General features: G+C 41.0%; 1 protein-coding gene across 1 annotated transcript in view; it reads right to left on the bottom strand.

The window, feature by feature from the left end:
• Positions 1-2,243: 2,243 nt before the first annotated feature.
• The window catches only part of CNTNAP2 (contactin associated protein 2), a gene marked incomplete at both ends in the record, with an annotated part of 2,063,650 nt that continues 2,040,651 nt past the window's right edge, over positions 2,244-25,242 (bottom strand). Inside the window, 2 exons of the mRNA XM_079711872.1 lie at positions 2,244-2,443; positions 6,996-7,076. Of these exons, the coding sequence (XP_079567998.1) occupies positions 2,244-2,443; positions 6,996-7,076 (281 nt within the window). The remainder of the gene's footprint in view (positions 2,444-6,995; positions 7,077-25,242) is intronic.

Raw genomic sequence — 25,242 nt, 5'->3', positions numbered from 1 at the left:
GGTAGTCATCTTGCTCAAATAAATAACCTTTATTTTCAATATGTCATTTGTAAATGTTTATGTTGTTCTAATATTTGGTCATTAATAAATGCTTTTCATGTTAAATGCATTTTCTGGAAGAATGATCAAGACCTTTTAAATAAAGGGTGGTTATGACAGTGCCCGAGGTCAGCAACTGTAAAAGGGTGCTAGGATTCTCTTTTGTTTTATGACCTTGACTTGAATGTGAATTAACTGGTCCACTGTCTCCTTTGGAATGTGTCAGGCACTGGTGCCATGTGCAGCTCTGGATAACATTTTCCATCACTCAAGAAACTGAGGTCCTCCAATAAGTCAGGCATCCTGAGTATCCTGAATATATAACCCAAATGAACCAGAATTTCCATTTTCTCCAGGCAGGCCAACAGAACAATAGCATCAGCACCTTTTTTTCCTGTGGTACGTGGGCCTCTCACTGCTGTGGCCTCTCCCGCTGCGGAGCACAGGCTCCGGACGCGCAGGCTCAGTGGCCATGGCTCACGGGCCCAGCCGCTCCGCGGCATGTGGGATCTTCCCGGACCGGGGCACGAACCCATGTCCCCTGCATCGGCAGGCGGACTCTCAACCACTGCGCCACCAGGGAAGCCCACATCAGTACCTTTTTAACCTCATCTTATCTCCTTCCAGGGGGAGAAAGAAAAAAGGGATACTTAATTCCTCAAAATGTTGGAGTCTAAAAAAATTTTTGAGGTACTTATTAAGTATAACAGCCTGAACTATAAGGATCATAAATGGTAGTCATTCTAGAAATAACCTTTGTGTAACCTTCTTTTAAAATAAATAAATGAAGTTATTTTTTGGATGCTCCAGTAGGAGCATTGTCCCACTTGCCTACACACACACAGTCGATTATTTTTAAATAAATAGTTACTTGCTGGAATTAGTTGATGAAGGTTCCTGATCAATCTGAGGTCTGGTTGACCAGACATGTCCATTCTCTGAGAGGCAATCATCAGTTACCAGGTTGTGATGAACCTGAGATTCAAATGTATCTGCCAAAGAGGGTCCCTGAATCATGGCCGTGTGTCTATTTAGGATGGAACAATACATGCAAGTAGATGCGTTAAAATACGGCAGCGTTTTCCACATGATTCCAGAGTTAACAGCAGTAACAATACGAGCAGTCACAACTTGGCTTTATTTTGGTTCATCCATTCAGAGGACACTGTCTGCTAGGATCCTGTCCCGGGGCTTAAAGACTAGAGATTTAAAGCAAAATAAGAAGACCAACCTAATTTATGCATTTACTAGGAAGTATCCATACTCTTGCTACCGACTATAAAAGACACAGAGCAGACAAATCTTAACATCTGGCTCTAATTCCCCACTGAGGTGCTTACACACACGTACAATCTAACCCAATATGTTGTAGGTAAAGCAGAGGGAAATTTTTTTTGTAACAGCTGGTCACCAGGTATCGTAGCTGATCGTTACAGACATTGGATAGGGCTAAGACTGCAGACGTGGAACAGTATTATCCTGCAGAATCTGATGAAATATAAAACCAGCGATCCCAACAGGAAACTGCTTCCTTGGTTCTGAACGCTGTTCTCAGTTGTACTGATCACGCTGTCACACAAGACGGGCCACACCCCCTCTTCCTCCAGCTGTTTCTGGTGGGAACTCTCAGAGAGCTGCACAGACTGAGGTCTCTGAGAACTGTCAAATCATAGCTTCTCTCTGCCCCATCTCTCCTTTTCCACCTCACAGGACACCAAAAGAAAGATTACGTGGACACGAACTAGTTACTACAATAGCCCGTTAGAGGCTGACTCTATGTAAAAGGAAGAAAATGCTGGAAGTCATGTATACTGTGCATCAGCTTTTCTCAGGAAAAAATATCCACATTCTAAGGGCTCTGCAAAATGTAGGAAGCTTGCCCTGTTACCATGGGTTTTTAGAACACCTCTAAACACACACAAAAGAAGACAGATAGTACCTACAAGTTTCAACCACTGCTTAAACTCTAAAAGCATTTTTCGTATTATTTTGTTTTGATACAGAAGGGGAAACTCAGCTCTCAAGAAATATCAGAAGGTATTTCTTGTGGCCGTCCATCTCAGGAGTTTTCTGTCGCTTGCCTCCCCCAACTTGTGCTACTATTCTTAGGATGTGCTCAGGAGTACGAAGTAGGGTGCTTCTGTCCCTTGCCCTCCTCCCCAGTCACTCCCCCTGCCCTCATGCCATCACCCAAGAGCCGCCCCTCAAATGAGCCATTCCTTTTTGCTTTCGTCAATGGTCTCTGTGAAGTTGGGGTCGTTGCTCATGATGGCGGCGTCCGCGCTCTCTGCTGAGTCTGCTCCCTTGGCCTCGTTGGTGTGGTAGGTGCCCTTGTGACGGAACATGTACCGGATGAGGAAGACCAAGGTGCACAGGATGGTGAAGATGACCACGGCAATGACCCCTGGTGGAGACAGCAGAGGGACTAGAGGTTAACCAGATCCTGTAGATTACGCCAACACTGTTCCCCTGCTTCGTCATCGTTCCCTCAAGTGCTGCCCTCTCCCCCACACGAAACACAGAGCCCCAAAATGACAACAACGTGGACTAACAACGTTGCCTGCCGTATCAGTAAACAAAGGATGCTGCAGCAGTCAGCCACTACAGCTGCCCCAGATGGGGAGCCCTGAGGGAACTCAGGATGAGAAAGCGCAGGGTACTGGCCCCAGAGGGCTGAGGTGCACATCGAAGGAATGATTTCAGTGAGCCCAGACTCTTGCATCCTCCCATATATGGAAAAGCGCTAAATTCCTTAACTTGAGATGTCTGGTTTTCTTTAACGAACAGTAATCTTTTGATGTTCCCGACTACCTGGTCTTTGTTGCAAAAACTCCTCTGTATCCTGGCTCCCCCCTGTCTCTTTGGAGCAGCCCCTCAGAGCTATCTGAGATGCTGTGTCCTGCGCTTAAGTCCTCAGTTTTGTCCACTGAATAAGACATAATTCTCAACTTCTAGGCTGCACATTTTCTTCAGTCAACAGCAACAACAGAAACTAACAGAACTGAAAGGAGAATTAGACCAAATCAGAATTATATTTGGAGATTCCAACATTTTTCTCTTAGTAGTGATAGAACAATTAAACAGAACATCAGTAAGAATTTAGAAGACCTCAAAAACACTATTAACAAACTTGACCTAAGGAAGTAATACCAATCCTACACATATGTTTGGAAATAGAGGAGAAGGATATACCACTCAACTCATTTTATGAGGCCAGCATTATACTGACACTAAAACCAGACAAACATGTTATAGGAAAAGAAAATGATGAAGCCATATATCTTCTTAATACAATTTTAGCATCAAACCCAGCAATAGGTAGAAAATAATATATTATGACAAAGTGGTGTTAATTCTAGGAATGTAAGATTGATTTAATATTAAAAAATTAAGCAATGTAATTTACCACATTAAACAAATAAAGGACAAAAACCATATGATCATCTTAATAGATGCACAAAAGCATACGACAAACTTCAATACCCATTCATCATGAAGCCTGTCAGGAAACTATCAAGAGAAAGACACTTTTCAACCCGATAAAGGGCATCTTTGAAAAATCTACAGCTAATATTGTATTTAATAGTGAAAGATTAAACACATTCCCCTTAAGGCAAGATTGTCAGGTCTCAACACCTTTATCCATGATTGTACTGAAAGCCCTAGACAGTGCAATAAAGCAAAAAAAAGAAATAAAAAAGTGTACAGATTGGGAAGAAGTAAGAACACTATTCTCAGGTGATGGGATTGTCTATGAAGAAAATTCTAAGGAACATATAGAAAAAGGTTGTTAGAACTAACAATAAATTTAGCAAAGTGAAATTTGTATTTTTACATATTAGCATGAAACACTTGGAAATGAAAGTAATAAAATAATGCCATTTATAACAGAACAAATTGAACACAGATGTTCTAGACTGTACACTGAAAATCATAAAACCTTGCTGAGAGAAACTAAAGGAAACCTGAATAAATGGATGAATATACCATATTTCAATGTCAATATTGTTAAGATGTTCATTTATAGATCTAATGCAATCCTAATGAAAATCAGAGCAAACTTTTTTTTTGGTAGAAATGTATAAGCTGATTCTGAATTTTATATGGCAGTGCAAAGGACCCAGAATAGTAAAAATAATTTTGAAAAAAAGAAATGATTGTAGCAGTTACACTGCTTATTTCAAGACTTACTATAAAAATACAACAATAAAATAAGCATGGTATTGGCCAAACAAAGACATATAGGTCAACAAAATGGAATAGAAAACCCAGAAAAAAGACATACACATATGCAGCCAATTGATTTTTGACAAAAGTGCCATGGAAATTAAACTGGAAAAAAATATAGACTTTTCAAGAAGTGATCTTGGAATAACTAGATATTCATTTGGCAAATAATAACTTTGACTTTTATCTCATACTATATATAGGTGTTAACTCAAAGTGATTATAGACTGAAAAATAAAAATGAAAACTAAAAAAATTCTAGGAGAAAACATAGGAGAAGATCTTCACAACCTTGGGGTAGGCAGATTTTTTAGAAAGAATTAAAAAAATCACAAACTATAAAAAGGTTAAAAAAATTGGACTTCATCAAAATTAAAATCTCCTGCTTTTCAAAAAATACCACTAAGAAAATGCAAAGGCAAGTCACAGACTAGGAGAAAATATTCACAATACATATGTCTGAGAAAGGACTTGTATCCAGAATGTAAGAAGAACTCTTACAACTCAATAGCAAGAAGTCAAAAAAGTCTAATTAAAAGATGGGAAAGATTTAAACAGACACTTCACCAAAGATTTGCAAGTGGCAGTAAGCACATGAAAAGATGCTTGACATTACTAGTCATCAGATAACTACACATTAAAACCACAATGAGTTACCACTACTCATCTACTAGATGGGTACAATGAAAAAGAATGACAATACCAAGTGTTGACAAGATTGTGAAGCAACTTGATTTCTCAAATATTGTTTATGGGAGTGTAAAATGGTTCAAGCATTTTGGAAAACTATATGGGAATTTCTTATAAAGTTAAATATCTTCTTTCTATAATCCAGCAATTGTACTCCTAGGGATTACCAAAGAGAAACAAAAACTTTTGTTCACACAAGACTTGGACAAGAATATTCATAGCAGCTTTATTCAAAATAGCCCAAATCTGGAAACAAACCAAACGCCTGTCAACAGGTGAGTAGATATAACAAATTATAATACCTTCATACAATGGAATACAACTTGGCAATAAAAATTAACAGACCACTGGTACATACAGCAATGTGGATAGATCTCAAAAACGTTATGTCAGGACTTCCCTGGTGGTGCAGTGGTTAAGAATCTGCCTGCCAATGCAGGGGACACGGGTTTGAGCCCTGGTCTGGGAAGATCCCACATGCCGTGGAGCAACTAGCCCATGCGCCACAACTACTAAGCCTGCGCCCTAGAGCCTGCAAGCCACAACTACTGAAGCCCGCGCGCCTAGAGCCCGGGCTTCACAAGAGAAGCCACTGCAATGAGAAGCCCGCGCACCGCAACGAAGAGTAGTCCCCGCTCGCCACAGCTAGAGAAAGCCCACACGCATCAGTGAAGACCCAATGCAGCCAAAAATAAATAAATTAATTAAAAAAACAAAAACATTATGTTGAGTGACAGAAGGCACAACAGATTACATACAAAGTGATTCCATTCATATGAAACCCTAAAAGGGGCAAAAGTAATCTATGTGACAAAAGCAAGTGGGGAAGAGGGAAGGATGAATTACAAAGGGGGAACAAGAGAACTTCTAGTGGATGGAAATGTTCTGTGTCTTGACTGTAGCTGTGGTTATGGGCGTATGTGTCTGTCAAAAGTCACGAACCTGCTACACTTAAATAAGTGCACATTATACTTCAATAAAGTTGGTCTTAAAAAAGCAAAAACAATGAGGATAAGGATTATACCAGAACTTTGAACTATGTGCTTTGAGCACCATTTTGAATGTATTCTAATTTCACAGTCACATACATATATATAGGTGTTTACTTTCTTCCTGTGGAAAATAAACCTACTGAATAAGCTGAGTTGATTGGCTGAGTTTAAAACCCTTGATAAGCTTACAATATTAGCCATACTTAGAGAGGCAGGAAACATTTTTATGAAATAAGGCAGAAGAAGCAGGGAGAAAAGAAGGCAACAGGCAACAGGGTTATTGATACTGATCCAAACACGAGGAGCTATACTAGGAGAGTCGAATTATTCTGCAGGTATTCTGGTGAGAAGAAAAGACTGGAATATTTTAGATACTCTGGCTTATTAATTTTCTTTTTTAAAAAATATTTATTTGTTTATTTATTTATTTATTTTGGCTACACCAGGTCTTGGTTGCAGCATGTGGACTTCTTAGCTGCGGCATGCGGACTCTTAGTTGCGGCATGTGAACTCTTAGTTACAGCATGCACGTGGGATCTAGTTCCCCAACCAGGGATCGAACCCCTGCCACCTGCATTGGGAGCATGGAGTCTTACCCACTGGACCACCAGGGAAGTCCCTGCTTATTAACTTTCTGATAATTTTTATTAAGATAACTGAAACCAGACTGGCATAGTCCTTCCTGATTTTGTAGTTAGCTATTATGGACCACTTGGGATGCAAGGGGATGAGAGTGGAAAAGACTGGAGGGCATAAAGGAATGTTCTGGCTGTTGCCATGACTGCCTGCTTGCATATTCTGATGCTGGCTAGCTCCGTACTACTGTTCTTTTTTTTTTTTTATAAGTCAGCATAAAAAGTAGCCAGGTTACATTGACCACACTTTCTCCACAATGTGTACTTCTCAATCTTCAGTCATATTTAAACAGCGAAATGAATAAAGTACAAATCCAGATAACTTCTTTTCCCCTGGACTATGGTTTTATTGACAATGACTACTCCCCACAGATGAGAAGTTACGGGAAAGCCTGTCCTGTAAGTCACCTACCTCCGATGATGGCCGAGTTTCTGTTGACTCCATTTCTTATAGCCTGGCCTCGTCCTGGGTTATACGGAAAATCAGCACTGGCTGTAGAGGAAGAAATGAAAAGACATATATATATCATTTATCCCAGATAATTTGACACCTAGTTTTTCATACAACCCTTCAACAGCCTGTTTTCCCAAATGAGATCTCCATTTCATCTAAACCCATTTTGCTGTTGTTTCCCACAAGAATCACAGCCACTTCAGTGTCTGCTGTTTGCCTTTGTACAACTCCCAGATGAACAGCGTACCTCTTTGGGAGAAGTATTAACAAATCTTAGAACTACCTGAGCTGGCCTGCTTTGGTTCCACTGACAGACAAGTTTATGTATTAGAATACTTAAGTTTGGCTGAAATCTGCTTCCAACCCACTTTTATCCCTTTCATAACTGGTGGCACTGGATATACTCGCCAATGAGCTTTTTACAGCTTACAGCATTAGTTTAAAAAGTAATCATTAAAAAATATTTTTTAAAATTGAAGTATAGCTGATGTACAATATTATATAAGTTATAGGTGTACAATATAGTGATTCACAATTCTTAAAGGTTATGCTCCATTTATAGTTACTATACACTATTGGCTATATTCCCTGTGTTTATTTTATACATAGTGGTTTTACCTCTTGGCCCCCTACCCCTATCTTGCCCCTCCCCCTTCCCTCTCCCCCCTCGTAACCACTAGTTTGTTCTCTATATCTGTGAGTCTGCTTCTTTTTTGTTATATTCATTAGTTTGTTGTATTTTTTAGATTCCACATGTAAGTGATATCATGCAGTATTTGTCTTTCTCTGTCTGACTTATTTCACTTAGCATAATGCCCTCCAAGTCCATCCATGTTGTTGAAAATGGCAAAATTTCATTCCTTTTTATGGCTGAGTAGTATTCCATTGTATATATAGGTACCACATCTTCTTAATCCATTCATCTGTTGATGGACAGTTAGGTTGTTTCCATATCTTGGCTATTGTAATTTATGCTTCCATAAATATTGAGATTGCTTCCATATCTTGGCAATTGTAAATAATGCCGCCATAAATATTGGGGGGCATGTATCTTTTCAAATTAGTGTTTTTGTTTTAAAAAGTAATCATTTCTTTAAATGAATATTTTACATGGCTCTAGTAAAACATTGTACACTTCAGGAATGTGTAAGAGGATAATATCTTATAAGTGTTGAGAAGAATATTAACTGCCTAATAAATTTTCTATTTCTCTCCCCATTTCAACAAGCCTTTGCAGAATGCCTACCATATGTCAGTTGCTATTCTAAGTGCTGGGGATATACAGTAAACAATAAAAAAGATGAAAATTGTTATTAATGAGAACTTCCCGTGCCTCATTGAAGAGTTTGGTTTATATAGTCCAACTACTAATCTGAAGCATAGATGTGGTTTTAGTTATGACCCTATTTATAGTGAACTGCCTGAAATTATGGGGCAGCTTCCACGTTGTAACTCACACACTCATAGGACACAGTAAGATTTGGTTATCAATACACATAATTCCCTGACGTCAACCCCCCTTCAAAGCTGTTTTTCAAGGAATAAAGGCCTGCACCTTCACTGCGCCTCTGGGGCCCAGTTTCTAGGTCTTTTGACATTGTATTTGCCTTTCTCTGGACTCGATTTGGTCTACATCCTTCTAAAAAGTCAAAAGCTTCGGAGCTTGTAAGTGGCCTAGCTGGGATTAACACCCAGGTAGGGTTAATTCCAAAGTCAATAATCTTCCCTGTCCTGCCTTTCAAGGGCCAGGAAGACACAGACAGGTCAGCTGTTGAGGAAATGCCAGCTTTCAGACAGTTTAGCTTACGTAGGGCCTATGGGAGGAAGAGCCTTTTCTTCGGGGTTTGGGGAGACAGACTTGTTTTGTTTGGACACATTGAATCTGAGGTGCCTGGAGGATGTATGGCCATAACTACTAGACATTGGGGTGAGTGGGTCCTATCTCTCATCTCCTTTGGATAAACACAGAAATCTCCTGACCCTTAAATATCAATAATATAAATCTCCAAAATATATTTGGTAACAAAAAAATTACAGTGGCAACTTTGTCATGATTCTGTCGTTTGGTATTCATGACACTACAAAACTGTTCACTCTCCTGCTTCAGGTAACATGGATGGTGGGACACAGCACAGTTCCTGCTCCAAAGAGAGCTCTGCGTCCTTGGCCACAAAACTGCAGAAGAACACAGATGCCTAGAGATTGACATCCTCTCTCTGGCTCTCTTGACGTTATTGATACAAACACTAGTGGAAGGCATGGATGTGACCTGAGATGACCCAAGGAGAATAATAAGAGCTAGAAAAGAACATTAAAAATACCCCAGGATCGCCTCTGTTATAAAACCTGAACTCCTTGACATGGGGAGGAAGGCTTCCCTTGAGACGAATTTCTCTCCTGCCTCTTTCCTCATGGAACCACTTTTCCAACTCAACATTCTAGGCACACGGATTCCTGATGCTTGAGGGGGACGTGCCTTTGCTCATCCACACGGCACTCTCTGTCAGGACACCTGGTTCGCCCTTCTTCTCTTTGTCCATTAAATCTTGCGTCTTTCCTGAAACCATCCTCAGCCACCGCAGATGAAGCGTCTGCCCTCCTTTCAATGGCTATCACCTTAATTCTCATCACTCCTTACATGGTATTCATCCTCTTAAAGGCAGGGGCCAATCTTAATTATATTTGCAGCCCCAATGACAAATAGTGCAGACAAGTAGCAGAACTAATTGGATGTTCGTTGACTGGTATAATTAAAATCAGTCCATTAAGATGTGCTAAACATTTATATAGCCTCTTCTAATAATAAAGTCCCCCATGCAGGTACTATTTTGAAAGTCAGCTGCCTAAACTCAACTCTACCCTTAAAGCAAGGCAGCATTCTTACTCTTCCCAACAAAGGAAAGGAACATATTGAATACAGAAAAGCTGCTAATGATTCCTGGGTCCACTAGTCTGGTTATTATCAGAAAACAATCAGTGGAAAACCCCCAGGCCCAACAGAAGTCCTCATGAAATTCAAGGACAGGGTTCTGTGTTTGCATGGCCATCCCTGTTTTCCTGGCTTTGTTTATACCTTGAGCCTGGTTGTCCTAATGCATGTGAATGCTTACTCCCTGGAGGCAAATCCACTTTATCCTGGCATGCAGACTGATTTGCTACTGTGACAGATATATTTCAAATGATTTCATTGTAACTGTCCTTTCCCCTGGGTACCAACGTACTCTTGGAAATTCGCATAAAGAAGCATGGAGGCCAAGAGACACAGATGAGGCCAGACCACAGACCTCATCCGTGACACGGGCTCCATTCTGCTGCCGACCTGTATGCTCCTCCCACCTCACCCCCTCCAAGGTTGCTAGGAGAGCAGAGCCATTTGAGTGGTGCTGGAGTATCAGGGAACCTATATTTTGGGAAACGTCATGAGTAGGTCCAAAATAGACTTTATTTTTTATTCATTTATGTATGTATGTATGGCTGTGTTGGGTCTTCGCTGCTGCACGCCGGCTTTCTCTAGTTGCGGCTTGTGGGGGCTACTGTTCGTTGTGGTGCACGGGCTTCTCACTGCGGTGACTTCTCTTGTTGTGGAGCACAGGCTCTAGGCGTGCGGGCTTCAGTAGTTGTGGCACACGAGCTCAGTAGTTGTGGCTCATGGGCTCTTGAGCGCAGGCTCAGTAGTTGTGGCACACGGGCTTAGTTGCTCTGCGGCATGTGGGTTCTTCCCAGACCAGAGCTCGAACCCGTGTCCCCTGCACTGGCAGGCGGATCTTAACCACTGTGCCACCAGTGGAGTTCCAAAATAGACTTTAGATATTAAGTCTCAGGACCAGATTTGTGTTGAATAGGCAAGAACTGTATTCAATACACTTTTCTTCTGGGTCCCAAATGACACTGGTGGACAAAGAATGTCACCTGGCAAAGGATGTTGCTGCCATCAAGCCATCAGCCACGCCCACCCCCACAGTGCAACCTGAGGAGATTCAGGGTGGAGAAAACAGGATACTGGCCCTAGATAGTTAAGGTGCCTATCAAAGGAATGATCTCCATGAGGCCAGACTCTGGAATTTTCCCATACATAAAAAATTGCTTACTCCGTTAACTTGAGAAGTCTGGTTATTCTTTAATTAATAGTAATCTGTTGATGTACCAACTACTTGTTTTGGTTGCAAAAACTCCCATATATCCGGGCCCCTCCCTAACCTCTTCGGAGCAGTCCCTCAGAGCTATTTGAGAGTCTGTCTCCCGGGCTTAAGTCCTCAGTATGTCCACTGCATAAAACATAATTCTCAACTTTTTGGTTGTGCATGTTTTTTCTCAGTTGACACACTACGTGATAACACTAAAGTGTGGTGCTATTCCAGCTCTGATTTAGTGTCTCCTGGAAGCGTGTTCCTGCTTATTTCCCTTGCACACGTCCTGTCTGTCTGGTCATCCCCTTTACACTGACAGACCATGTTTCCTTTGCCCCATCGGCCAGAGATCAGCTCTCCTCCCCGCCTCCCCCCAGCGGGGACAGGCAGACATGTTGCTGCAGGAACTGACGGTGGGGGATGCCTCTCCCGTGGACATGCTTGTTAAACAGCTTGGCCAATGCTGCAGAGCCCACAGAGAAGGCACGTGCATCCCAGGCCCCCAAACACACTCGGACAGTTCCACACACAGACGGCCTCCCTTCCCATCACCTCTGTCTTCAACCTGGGAAGCAAGCTGAGAGCTCAGCGCTGGTGCCCCTGCCCTTTGCCTTCCTCCAACTTCAGGTCGGAAAAAAAAGGGAAGAACACACACACTCTGTAACAGCAGGCCCAGGGGGAGCTGTTCCTCGTAATCATACAGATATAGTAAAATGGTCAGAAATTAGGACAGGGTGAGTAAAAATACACCTTCTTACCCCCAAAGAATAGAAACCGTGACTGTTGTATTCCACTTCTAGAGGCCTCTGCCTGCCCTTTGCTACATTCTAGGAAGACTTCATCAGGAAAGCAACAGACAGTCTAATCCTTGCCTCTTCTGTCCGTGTGCCAGGCGGGGCGAGGGTGCGGCCCTCCTCGGGCAGCTAGTTCTGAGCCTACCCCGTACCTGCCGCCAGGTGAGGGACCTCGCACAACAAAGACCCCCCCCCAATCATCACGTAGGTGACGGATGCGTGGTAAAGCTCTAAATTTTAGGACTACATGAAATTACTCATTACTTGGACTATACTTTCCTCACATATAAAAACTCTCTGGGGCCCAGAGTAGCAAGTGTTCGCTGTGGCGGAATCAGCCTAGAAGCGTTCTCCTTCTACCATAGAGCACAAAAAGTAAATTTACGTGAAATTCAAGTTTTGGGAGCAAGCTATTTAGGAAATAATATTAATAGCACTTCCCACAAGTCCGGCACTGTTTAAAGTCCTTTTCATGGATTAGCTCATTTCCTCCTCCTGTGAACCTTGTGAGGTTGGTGTGTTCATCCCATTTTGGAGGCTGAACACTTGGCTGAGGTCCCATGACCAAGAAGTGGTGGAGCCAGGAACTGGCTCCAGAAATCACTTGCAAGGCGCTAAGCTGAAGTGTCTCTGACGAGGAAGAAGGGGTCTACACTGGCTTTATCAAATCATCACCATCATTAAGGCGACCAACTAATTCAGCCCAGTTGTTTTCTCTGTGGTTGGTGGGCTGTCTGGGGAGGCCCACAGATGTCTAAAGGCTTCCGACTGCACTTGTCTGGCGTCAAAAGTGAGCATGTGAGGCATTTTACCTGACAAAGATAATTCCACATGATGATAGCATCAGCTGAGCAATGCGATAAACTACGAACTCTGAACCAACATCGTAAGAAGAGAAACCCAATATTCCAGATACAATTCCCTCATGGGCCCAAACGGCACAGAGAGAATGGTTCTCACCATTAGGGTAACACCTGTGAAATCATGAAGAGTGCTAACTGTGCTTTAAAACATTACTGTCAGATTATAGTTTTGACTGCCTTTACAGAATGTGAAGAATTGAGAGGAAGTTTCAAGGCAGGTACTTAAGAACAGTAAGCTGATTTAAAAGATATTCATAAGAATGGAATATTAAAAAGAGATTTGAATTCTTTAGCCTTAAATTTCTTGCCTGTCTCATTGAGCAGGTAGGGAGGAAAAGCAGTGGTAAAGCATTAAAAAAAAATACAAGAGGCGGAGTCAAGATAGCAGTGTGGGAAGATGCGGAGTTAGCGTCTCCCCACAACTAGGGCGCCTGCCGGCTGCTGGTGGGGGACTCCTGACACCCAAGGAGATGGGAGGAACCCCAAAGTGAACCAGTAGGACATAGGGGGACTGATGGGGGGAGGAAAAGTGGAGGCCAGACAGGATCAGCACCCCTGAGGCTGGGGAGATCAGGAGACGCAGGCGGGAGGGACTCTCCAGGAAGAGCGGGAGAGGAGAGGGCGATCGCCTGGCCCACTCAGGCTGGGGAGCCTGCTGAGCTCCCAGGCCGGTACCTCTCCTCCAAAGCCCCATCCAGGCCGTGTGGGTCCTGGGGGCATAGGAGGGAGGCCGGGGAGATCAGGAGAGGCAGGCGGGAGGGGCCCTCTGGGAGGAGTGGGAGAGGAGCAGAGGGCAACTGCCCCACACACTCGGGCTGGGGAGCCTGCTGAGCTCCCAGGCGATCCCTTGCCCTCTGAGACCAGGAGTGGGGGGCACACCTGGGCCCCTTCTGTTCCTTGAGCCTAAGCCCCACCCTCCACAGCCCCCAGGGCCTTTTCCAGCCCTGTGGGTCCTGAGCACTGGCCCCACCCACCACCCAAACCTCGCCCTTGCTTAGGTCCCGCCCTCCACAGCCAAGGCCTTCCTGCCCCCCCCTTTTTTCCCTCCTCCTCTTTTTCACTATTGTGATACTGTTGTACCTTCTGGCTGTTGATTCATCTATATTTTTATGTTTATATTCTTCCTAGCATATCTGTTAGTTTACTAGCCTAATTTTATTTGTTATTTTGTTATTATTATTATTTTTTTTATTGCCACCCCAGGTGGCTTGTGGGATCTTGGTTCACGACCCCAGGGTCAGGCTGAAGCTCCTGCAGTGGGAGCTCTGAGTTTGAACCACTGGACTAACAGAGAACCTCAGACCCCAGGGAATATTCATTGGAGTGAGGTCTCATGGGGTTCCTCATCTCAGCACCAAGACCCAGCTCTACCCAATAGCCTACAAACCCCAGTGTTGGAAGCCTCAGACCAAACAACCAGTAAGACAGGAACACAATCCCACTCATAAAAAAAAAAAAAAAGAGAGACAGCAAAAAAATATGTCACAGATGAAGGAGTAAGGTAAAAACCTACAAGACTAAATAAATGAAGAGGAAATACGCAATCTACCTGAAAAAGAATTCAGAGTAATGATAGTAAAGATGATCCAGAATCTCGGAAATAGAATGGCAGCACGGATTGAGAAAATACAAGAAATGTTTAACAAAGATCTAGAAGAACCAAAGAACAAACAAACAGAGATGAACAACATAATAACTGAAATGAAAAATACACTAGAAGGAATCAATAACAGGATAACTGAGGTAGAAGAACGAATAAGTGAGCTGGAAGACAAAATGGTGGAAATAACTGCCAAGGAGCAGAATAAAGAAAAAAGAATGAAAAGAATTGAAGACAATCTCAGAGACCTCTGGGACAACACTAAACACACCAATATTCGAATTATAGAGGTCCCAGAAGAAGAAGAGAAAAAGAAAGGGTCTGAGAAAATATTTGAAGAGATTATAGTTGAAAACTTCCCTAACACGGGAAAGGAAATAGCAAGGAGAGTCCCATACAGGATAAACCCTAGGAAGAACACACCAAGATACATATTAATCAAACTAACAAAAATTAAATTCAAAGAAAAAATATTAAAAGCAGCAAGAGAAAAACAAAAAGTAACATACAAAGGAATGCCCATAAGGTTATCAGCTGATTTTTCAGTGGAAAACTCTGCAGGCCAGAAGGGAGTGGCAGGATATACTTAAAGTGATGAAAGAGAAAAACCTACAACCACAATTACTCTACCCAGTAAGGATCTCATTCAGATTCGATGGAGAAGTCAAAAGCTTTTCAGAAAAGCAAGAGCTAAGAGAGTTCAGCACCACCAAACCAGCTTTACAACAAATGCTAAAGAAATTTCTCTAAGCAGGAAACACAACAGAAGAGAAAGACCCACAAAAACAAACCCAAAACAATTAACAGAATGGTAATAGGAACATATATATCAATAATAACCTTGAAGGTAAATGGATTAAATGCCCCAACCAAAAGACACAGACTGGCTGAATGGATACAAAAACAAGACCCATATGTATGCTGTCTACAAGAAACCCACTTCAGACCTAGGGACACATACAGACTGAAAGTGAAGGGATGGAAAAAGATATTCCATGCAAATGGAAATCAAAAGAAAGCTGGAGTAGCAATTCTCATATCAGATAAAATAGACTTTAAAATAAAGACTGTTACAAGAGATAAGGAGGGACACTACATAATGATCAAAGGATCAATCCAAGAAGAAGATATAACAATGATAAATGTTTATGCACCCAACATAGGAGCACCTCAATATATAAGGCAAATGCTAACAGCCATGAAAGAAGAAATAGACAGTAACACAATAATAGTAGGGGACTTTAACACCCCACTTACACCAAGGGACAGATCATCCAAACAGAAAATAAATAAGGAAACACAAGCTTTAAATGACACAATAGATCAGATAGGTCTAATTTATATTTATAGAACATTCTACACAAAAGTGGCAGAATACACTTTCTTCTCAAGTGCACATGGAACATTCTCCAGGATAGATCACATCTTGGGTCACAAATCAAGCCTCAGAAAATTTAAATCGTATCAAGCATCTTTTCTGACCACACTGCTACGAGATTGGAAATCAATTACAGGAAAAAAACTGTAAAAAAACACAAATACATGGAAGTGTGCTACTAAATAACAAAGAGATCACTGAAGAAATCAAAGAAGAAATAAAAAAATACATAGAAACTAATGACAATGAAAACACGATGACCTAAAACCTATGGGATGCAGCGAAAGCAGTTCTAAGAGGGAAGTTTATAGCAATACAATCTCACCTCAAGAAACAAGGAAATGTCATAAACTATCTAACCCTACACTTAAAATAACTAGAGAAAGAAGAACAAAGAAAACCCAAAGTCAGTAGAAGGAAAGAAATCATAAAGATCAGAGCAGAAATAAATGAAATAGAAACAAAGTAAACAATATCAAAGATCAATAAAACTAAAAGCTGGTTCTTTGAGAAGATAAACAAAATTGATACGAAATTAGCCAGACTCATCAAGAAAAAAAGGGAGAGGACGCAAATCAATAAAATTCAAAATGAAAAAGGAGAAGTTACAACTGACACTGCAGAAATACAAAGGATTATAACAGACTACTACAGACAACTATATGCCAATAAAGTGGACAACCACGAAGAAACGGACAAATTCTTGGAAAGGTACAATTTTCCAAGACTGAACCAGGAAGAATTAGAAAATATAAACAGACTTATCACAAGTAATGAAATTGAAACCATAATTTAAAATCTTCCAACAAAGAAAAGTTCAGGATCAGATGGCTTCATAGGTGAGTTCTATCAAACATTTAGAGAAGAGCTAACACCGATCCTTCTCAAACTCTTCCAAAAAATTGCAGAGGGAGAACACTCCATAATTCATTCTATGAGGTCACCATCACCCTGATACCAAAACCAGAAAAAGATATCACAAAAAAAGAAAATTATAGACCAATATCACTGATGAACATAGATGCAAAAATCCTGAACAAAATACTAGCAAACAGAATCCAACAGCACATTAAAAGGATCATACACCAAGATCAAGTGGGATTTATCCCAGGGATGCAAGGACTCTTCAATATAGGCAAATCAATCAATGTGATACACTACATTAACAAATTAGGAATAAAAATCATATGGTCATCTCAATAGATGCAGAAAAAGCTTTTGACAAAATTCAACACCGATTTATGATAAAAACTCTCCAGAAAGTAGACATACAGGGACCCTACCTCAACATAATAAAGGTCATATATGACAAACCCACAGCAAGCATCATACTCAATGGTGAAAGACTGAAAGCATTTCCACTAAGATCAGGAACAAGACAAGGATGTCCACCCTCACCACTCTTATTCAACATAGTTTTGGAAGTCCTAGCCACAGCAATCAGAGAAGAAAAAGAAATAAAAGGAATACAGATTGGAAAAGAAGAAGTAAAACTGTCACTGTTTGCTGATGACATGATACTGTACATAGAAAATCCTAAAGGTGCCACCAGAAAACTACTAGAACTTATCAATGAATTTGGTAAGGTTGCAGGATACAAAATTAATGCACAGAAATCTCTTGCATTCCTATACACCAACAATGAAAAATCAGAAAGAGAAATTAAGGAAACACTCCCATTTACCACTGCAACAAAAAGAATAATATACCTAGGAATAAACCTGCCTAAGGAGGCGAAAGACTTGTACTCAGAAAACTATAAAACACTGATGAAAGAAATAAAAGATGACATAAACAGATAGAGAAATATACCACATTCTTGGATTGGAAGAATCAATACTGTGAAGATGACTATACCGCCCAAAGCAATCTATAGATTCATTGCAATCCCTATCAAACTACCAATGGCATTCTTCACAGAATTAGAACAAAAACTTTTACAATTCATATGGAAACACAAAAGACCCCAAATAGCCAAAGCAATCTTGAGAAAGAAAAACAGAGTTGGAGGAATCAGGTTCCCCAACTTCAAACTATACCACAAAGCTACAGTAATTAAGACAGTATGGTACTGGCACAAAAACAGAAATATAGATCAATGGTGAAAGATAGAATGCCCAGAGATAAACCCATGCACATATGGGCACCTAATTTATGACAAAGGAGGCAAGAACATACAACGGAGAAAAGACAGCCTCTTCAATAAGTGTTGCTGGGAAAACTGGACAGCTACATGTAAAAGAATTAAATTAGAACACTACCTAACACCATACATAAAAATAAACTCAAAATGGATTAAAGACTTAAATGTAAGAGACATTTATAAAACTCTTAGAGGAAAACATGGGAAAAACTATAAAACTCTTAGAGGAAAACATGGGAAAAACACTCTTTGACATAAACCACAGCAAGATCCTTTTTGACCCACCTCCTATAGTTACAGAAATAAAAACAAAGATAAACAAATGGGACTTAATTAAACTTAAAAGCTTTTTGCACAGCAAAGGAAACCATAAACACAAAAAGACAACCCTCAGAATGGGAGAAAATATCTGCAAATGAAACAACAGACAAAGCATTAATCTCCAAAATACACAAACACCTCATGGAGCTCAATATCAAAAAAACAAACAATCCAGTTAAAAAATGGGTGGAAGACCTAAATAGACATTTCACCAAGGAAGACATACAGATGGCCAAGAGGCACTTGAAAATATGCTCAACATCATTAATTATTAGAGAAATGCAAATCAGAACTACAATGAGGTATCATCTCATGCCGGTGAGAATGGCCTTTATCAAAAAATCTAGAAAGAATAAATGCTGGAAAGGGTGTGGTGAAAAGGGAACCCTCTTGCACTGTTGGTGGCAATATAAATTGATTCAACCACTATGGAAAACAGTATGGAGGTTCCTTAAAACACTAAAAATAGAGCTACCATATGACCCAGCAATCCCACTACTGGGCATATACCCTGAGAAAACCGTAATTCAAAAAGAGACATGTACCATAAGGTTCACTGCAGCACTATTTACAATAGCCAGGACATGGAACCAACCTAAATGTCCATTGACAGATGAATGGATAAAGAAGATGTGGCACATATATACAATGGAATATTACTCAGCCATAAAAAGAAATGAAAATGAGTTATTTGTAGTGAGGTGGATGGACCTAGAGTCTGTCATACAGAGTGAAGTAAGTCAGAAAGAGAAAAACAAATACCGTATGCTAATGCATATATATGGAATCTAAAAAAAAAAAAAAAAAAGGTATTGATGAACCTAGTTTCAGGGCAGGAATAAAGAGATAGACATAGAAAATGGACTTGAGGACATGGGTTGGGAAGGCGAAGCTGGGGTGAAGTGAGAGTAGCATTGACATACATACACTACCAAATGCAAAATAGTTGGCTGGTGGGAAGCAGCAGCATAGCACAGGGAGATTGGCTTGGTGCTTTGCGATGACCTAGAGGGGTGGGATAGGGAGGATGGGAGGGAAGCTCAAGAGGGAGGGGATATGGGGACATGTGTATGCATATGGCTGATTGGCTTTGTTGTGCAACAGAAGCTAACAGAGTATTATGAAGTAATGATACATCAATAAAGATCTATTAAAAAAGAAAAGCTAAATATACAATTATCATATGATCCAGCAATTCCACTCCTAGGTATATATCTAAAGGAATTGAAAGCAAGCATTCAAACAGATACTTGTGTGCTGATGTGTACAGCAGCATTATTCATAATAGCCAAAAAGTAGAAACAACCCAAATATTCGTCCATGGACAAATAAAATGTGGTACATACATTGGAATATTTTCCAACCATAAAAAGAAATGAAGTACTGATACATGTTACAACATGGATGAACATTATGCTAAGTGAAATAAACCAGATACAAAAGGACAAATGTTGTATGATTCCATTTCATGAGTTACCTAGAGTAGACAAATTCATAGAGACAGAAAGTAGATTAGCGCTTACGAGGGACTGGGGAGAGAGGAATGGGGAGTTATTGCCTATGGTGAGAACTTCTATTTGGGATGATGAAAAAGTTTTGGAAATAGAGAGCGGTAATGGTTACACAGTATTGTGAGTGTGACTAATGCCACTGAATTAAACATTTAAAAATGTTTAAGATGGCAAATGTATGTTATATATATTTTACTACAATTTTTAAAAGATTAATAATGTAATATACCAAAAGCCATTGAATTGTATACTTTAAATGGGTAAATTGTATAATATGTGAATTATATCACAATAATAACTGGACTCCACATGCAAAGGGATGAAGTTGGACCCCAATTTCACATCATATATACAAAAGTTAACTCAAAATGGATCAAAGACCTAAATTTCAGAACTAAAATTATAAAACTCTTAGAAGAAAACATAGGCATAAATCTTCACGATCTTGGATTAGGTAATAATTTCTTAAATATGACACCAAAAGCACAAACAATGAAAGAAAAAATAAATTGACATCATTTGTGTTTCAAAGAACACCATAAAAAAAGCAAAAAGACAACCCATAGGTTAAAAAATATTGACAAATTATATATCTGATAAGGTATATATCTTATCTGGGGATAAGGGAGATTATATAAAGATCACTCACAACTCAATAATAAAAAGACATGCCCAATTTTTTAAGTGGGCAAAGGATTTGAACTGACATTTATCCAAATAAGATATAGAAGTGGCTGATAAACATATGAGAAGTCGTTCAATATTACTACGCTTCAGGGAAATGCAAATCAAACCCACAGTGAGATACTTCATACCCACTAGGACGGTTATAATCAAAAAGACAGACAATAAGTGAGAGGTACAAACTATTGAGTGTAAGATAGGCTACAAGGATGTATTGTACAACATGGGGAATATAGCCAATAGTTTGTAATAACTGTAAATGGAGTGTAACCTTTAAAGTTGTATAAAAATAAAAGATAAAAATAATTAAAAAAATACAGAACATAAACGAGGTAATTGTGATTCTTATTTACTAAATTTCAAAATACGTAAAATTGTAGACTTTAGGCTCAGAAACCCATTGCACATAAAACACACATTTAAATGCATATAAAAATAAACCGAGATTGTCTAGCAGAAAACTCCCCCAAAATGAAAGGCACTAAATGCTTCAGGTTGTCATATACCAGGGACCAAAAAATTAGATAGTAGCTGACATCTAGAGAAAATATTGCCATGGAAACCACTTGGGCTTCAGCATCTAATGGGATAATTTGAGATACTTCAACAAAACTGCTGCTGTTAATTATAATTTAATTTCAATGGCAACATCCTTTTTGTAGTGGAGTCTGCGCTCCAGGTTGTAAATATGTCTTTGTTCTTCCCAGTTTCTTTGCTTCCTTTCACTTTATTCACTCTCTTCAAATCTGAGCTCTATAGCAGAAAGTAATTTTTTTCAAACTCTTTTAGCCATTCACTATTGACTGATACTTTGGAAACTCATATGAAAACAAAGTGTTGTCAGGTAAGATGCTGAAGATCTCAGGGGACGCTCCTTTATTTTCAGAGAGGCTATTGCTGATCATTTTCAGGAGGGAGAGATTTCTCAAGGCCAGCAGGTTTTTAGCCAGGCAAACCCTATCTGGCAGGACCTTGGTGAGCCTCAGTTTTGTGTTTCTACTACACCCTTCCCGTCAGTTTCTACAGAAAGGTGACCAGCCAGAATTTCAGAGCCCCAACAGTGAAGAGAGTATGAATTTTGGGCTTCGACGTGGGAAGGTAATCAAGCCTTACGTTTCCAGCTTCTTAAAAGAGCGGCCAAGTGGCAGCTGCTTGCTCCAGTGTCGGAGATCCAGTGACCAAAAGAGGCTAATTATGTGAAAAGAAACAGAATAAAGGAACTTGCCGTCCTCTACTATAGATCTTGGTTGTTTAAGTAATGCCAACTTTAAATGAAGGTACTGAAAGAGCAATCGATTTTTACTAAATTCCCTCCTTCCATCGGTTTTTTTAGCCAACTTGTAAACTGCCTCAGTTGCCTTTCGGGAAGGAGATCCACTGATACTCCCAAACGAGGCTGCCATTGCATTCTTTTGTCTGATTAACTGTAGGAGGTATTTGGATTAGAAACAGCTCATTATTGACAGCAGCTCAGACTCCATGTAAACACGAAGACAAGATGTATGATATCATTTTCATGTCAAAGAGGTCTTGTTATTTTTCAGATGGGCAAATTGTCGCTTCGTTTGTATTTAGTGCTAGTGGTTTCTAAGTTGATTGTCAAAGCTCTGGTTGGCTAATGTTGCAGGCACCGTGGATCATGGATCCTTACAGCCCACGTTGACAGGGTTGGTCTGTGACCTCTCCCACAGCTGAGGCGGCTGAAACACAGGACAGCGGTTCGGTCACAGTCATGGGGCTGGGAGGTACCAGACCAGGGCTGCTGGAACCGGCTCTCTGGGCTCATTCAGGAGTTCTGTGCACCTTGCTGTAGTTCTAAGCCGAGCCTGGAAAGTCTAGATCGGGGAGCCCAGAGAGAGGGGCTGGGAGTCCGGGTGTGTGCATCTTCCTCCACTGGGGGGATGACCGCTCCATCCGTGCACGGGCCATCACTCCTTTCCCTCTGCCACAGGGGTTTATAATTCCAGGCTCATGTTAACAGGAATGCAAGGAGGAGGAAGCCCAAACCTGGGGGCATGTGATAAATCTGGGAAGTACCATTTAAACCCCTTTCTGAGGGAAAACGGCTTTCAGATTGCATGCAGGCCTCCCCCTCTAGGTGCTGGCACTCACACAGGGCTCTGGAGGTCAGGGATGAAGCACCTCTGCCTTGAGTAACTAGGAGAAGGGGGCTCATTGGCCTCGAGTGGGTTGTGTAGGCTTTGTCTTCCTCTGTACACGTCGTTCTGATGTGCCTTTAGGAGAAAATAAATAAACTGATTCCTGAGTGCTTTGGTTCAGAGCTTTCCAACTTGAAGGCTCTCACAAACCACCTGGAATCTGATTAAAATGCAGATTCTGAGTGCCTTGGGCTGCGAGTCTGCATTTCTAATGGGCGGCGGGGGAGTTGGAGTACAGGCCTCACTCTTGAGTAGCAGAGGTTTAATTGAGACTCCCGGTGATTCACACCTCCTGCTGTTCCTGTGCATGTGTGTTTTCATTTAACATGATGCCTGAGAAGGAACTGAAATAATTCCTTCTGAGACCTTGTCTTTTTTGGGGGGGTGGTGATGTGCTGACTCATTGTGTGCTTTTAAATGATCTGCATGACAGAATGCCCCTTGGCTTCATTTCCTTGAATGCTATTTCTTTTTAGTCTTGTGAAAGCTACTAATGGAACCCTGCTTTCATTTCTGAGGACAATTCTTGAGTATTTTGAATGTAGAGGAGGAGTCTATTACTGCTCAATATTAAGAGCAGTCTAAGAAAAAACAGCCAAGGGATTTAATAAATAGTTATCTTAGACATGTCCTTGGAGACCTTTCCTCATTTAAAATAGGTGATTCTCTAAAGCATGCGCATCAGGGAGGAAAAATGTAAGCAGCTTTCTGCAGGAAAGAGCTCTTAGCAGGGGGCACCCTTTTGTCTTGTCACTAACCTTAAACCAGGCACCCATGTTCCACTCACCTCTGGCCATAGCACACCTTTCGAATCTTTTGCTCACACAAAACCTTGCCTAATCTATTGGTTCTGTGGATCAAAGAAGTGAAGAACAAGTAATTAACAGATGACCAGATCTCTTCAGGGATCTCATGGACAAACTGTGTGAACAAGGCAGCATCTAAGGAGATGATGTATCACGGGGAGTGGACAAGCCTGCACTCAAGCCTGCACGCAGTGGCGGATGGGGACGACTCTGACCTCCCCCATCTCAGTGATTCACTGAGATGACTTCCTTCTTTCCCTTAAACTTTCATGGCCGAGCAGAATCTTCGGAGGTGGTTTTTGGGGGACACTGAGTCCACCATCTCCCCAGACTGCGGCGTTCTGATTAAAAGCAATTTTCCTTTCTACCAACATTTGTCTCTCTCGAGTATTGATTTTTCGAGTGGCGAGTGGTGGGACCCAATTCGGTAACATTGTGATGTCGGCACGTAGGTTCTTGATGGTACGGATGCATTCACAGGCATATATGAGAGAAAACAGATGTTTTTCAAAATACTGGGTTGTTGGTTTCTCTGGAGTTTATTGATTTGTTTTTGGAAAGAATTCTTGTCTCCTTGCTGCTGGTTCTTGCATGGGTGGGCTGTGCAGTGGCAGAATGCAGTCAGCTGGGTGGAAAGCCTGAGACCACACAGGAATATGGTGTATCCAGGGTCCCATAGCATCAGAGTGACTGATTCTCACTTGGTGAAATGCTGGGTCACAGTTATGATGGTTACCAAGCCAGGTGAACACACCTGCTAATACAATTTGTGGGTTCCTTATCAGCAGGGCAGTCTTAGCCAGAATTGTCTGCTGATTCATGGAAATGGCCTCAGTTTCTAAGGAGGGGGTAGTTGAGAAACTAACAATAGTAAGAAAGAAGAAGAAAGCAACCCAATCACAGTGAGGAAGCCAAAATATGTCTTTTAAAGACATTCCCTGATGTATTTCACCTTTTCTTCTAGACTGTGATCAAGACTTGGCACCATTCAGAAGACCAACGTCTTCAGGAGACCCTGGAGCCACTGCCTTCAAATTTCTGCTGAGAAACGCATCCACCAGGCACTATGCAGGTCCCAGCAGAGGCTTTGGACTTGCAGAATTTGTGGTTTGGGAGTTCAGTGAAAGTAACTTTTTTTTTTTAATCACCTAAAATCTAGTCAGAAGATGAGTTTCATCATTTGTGAGAATATTTAAACACATTTAATCATTTGAGGAATCAGGCAAAGATGAAGGGTCTCCTTTTACTCCCCCTTTGTGGAAATTTCTAGTAAATTCAAAGGCCATAATTTGACTGTGGATGGCTCTTTTGGAAATGCCTAGACATCACTGATTTTGTTATCATCCTATGTCTTTCAAGGTAGTAGGATGAATAATAATATGCATTAAAAACATCTAATCTTCTGCTACAACCTCTGTATCTCAACTTGCAGACAATGTTGCCTTCAGTGGGAAGATGATGATTATACTCCAGCTCTCTGTGGACCAGCTCCATCAATATCCACGGGGCTTTGGCTTTGCAGGATGTCTGTGTTGTAACTGCTATTTCATCTAAATGTAAAACTGACCCTTTTTGTTCCTAAGTGTTCAGAAACCAGGATAGAGAAGAGGACAGTTTCTGAGAACACAGTGGTATATGACCCAGATCACAGGCAGCCAATGGGATTCTGCCTCCTCTGGGGTCTGTCAGAGGGGAGAACAAGCAAAACTAAAGGGCTTTTAAACATTAAGTCTCTATATATTTTAAGTCTTTTATCAATGTCCCGCTGGGCTCTTGCTTTGGAAATACTTCTTCCGGCTGCAGTAGCACAAGTGAAAGT

The sequence above is a fragment of the Hyperoodon ampullatus genome, assembly GCF_949752795.1.
Source record: "Hyperoodon ampullatus genome assembly, chromosome: 9".
Taxonomy (NCBI): Eukaryota; Metazoa; Chordata; class Mammalia; order Artiodactyla; family Ziphiidae; genus Hyperoodon; species Hyperoodon ampullatus.
Note: the sequence above shows the minus strand (reverse complement) of the source record. Positions and strands in the feature narration are given on the sequence as shown.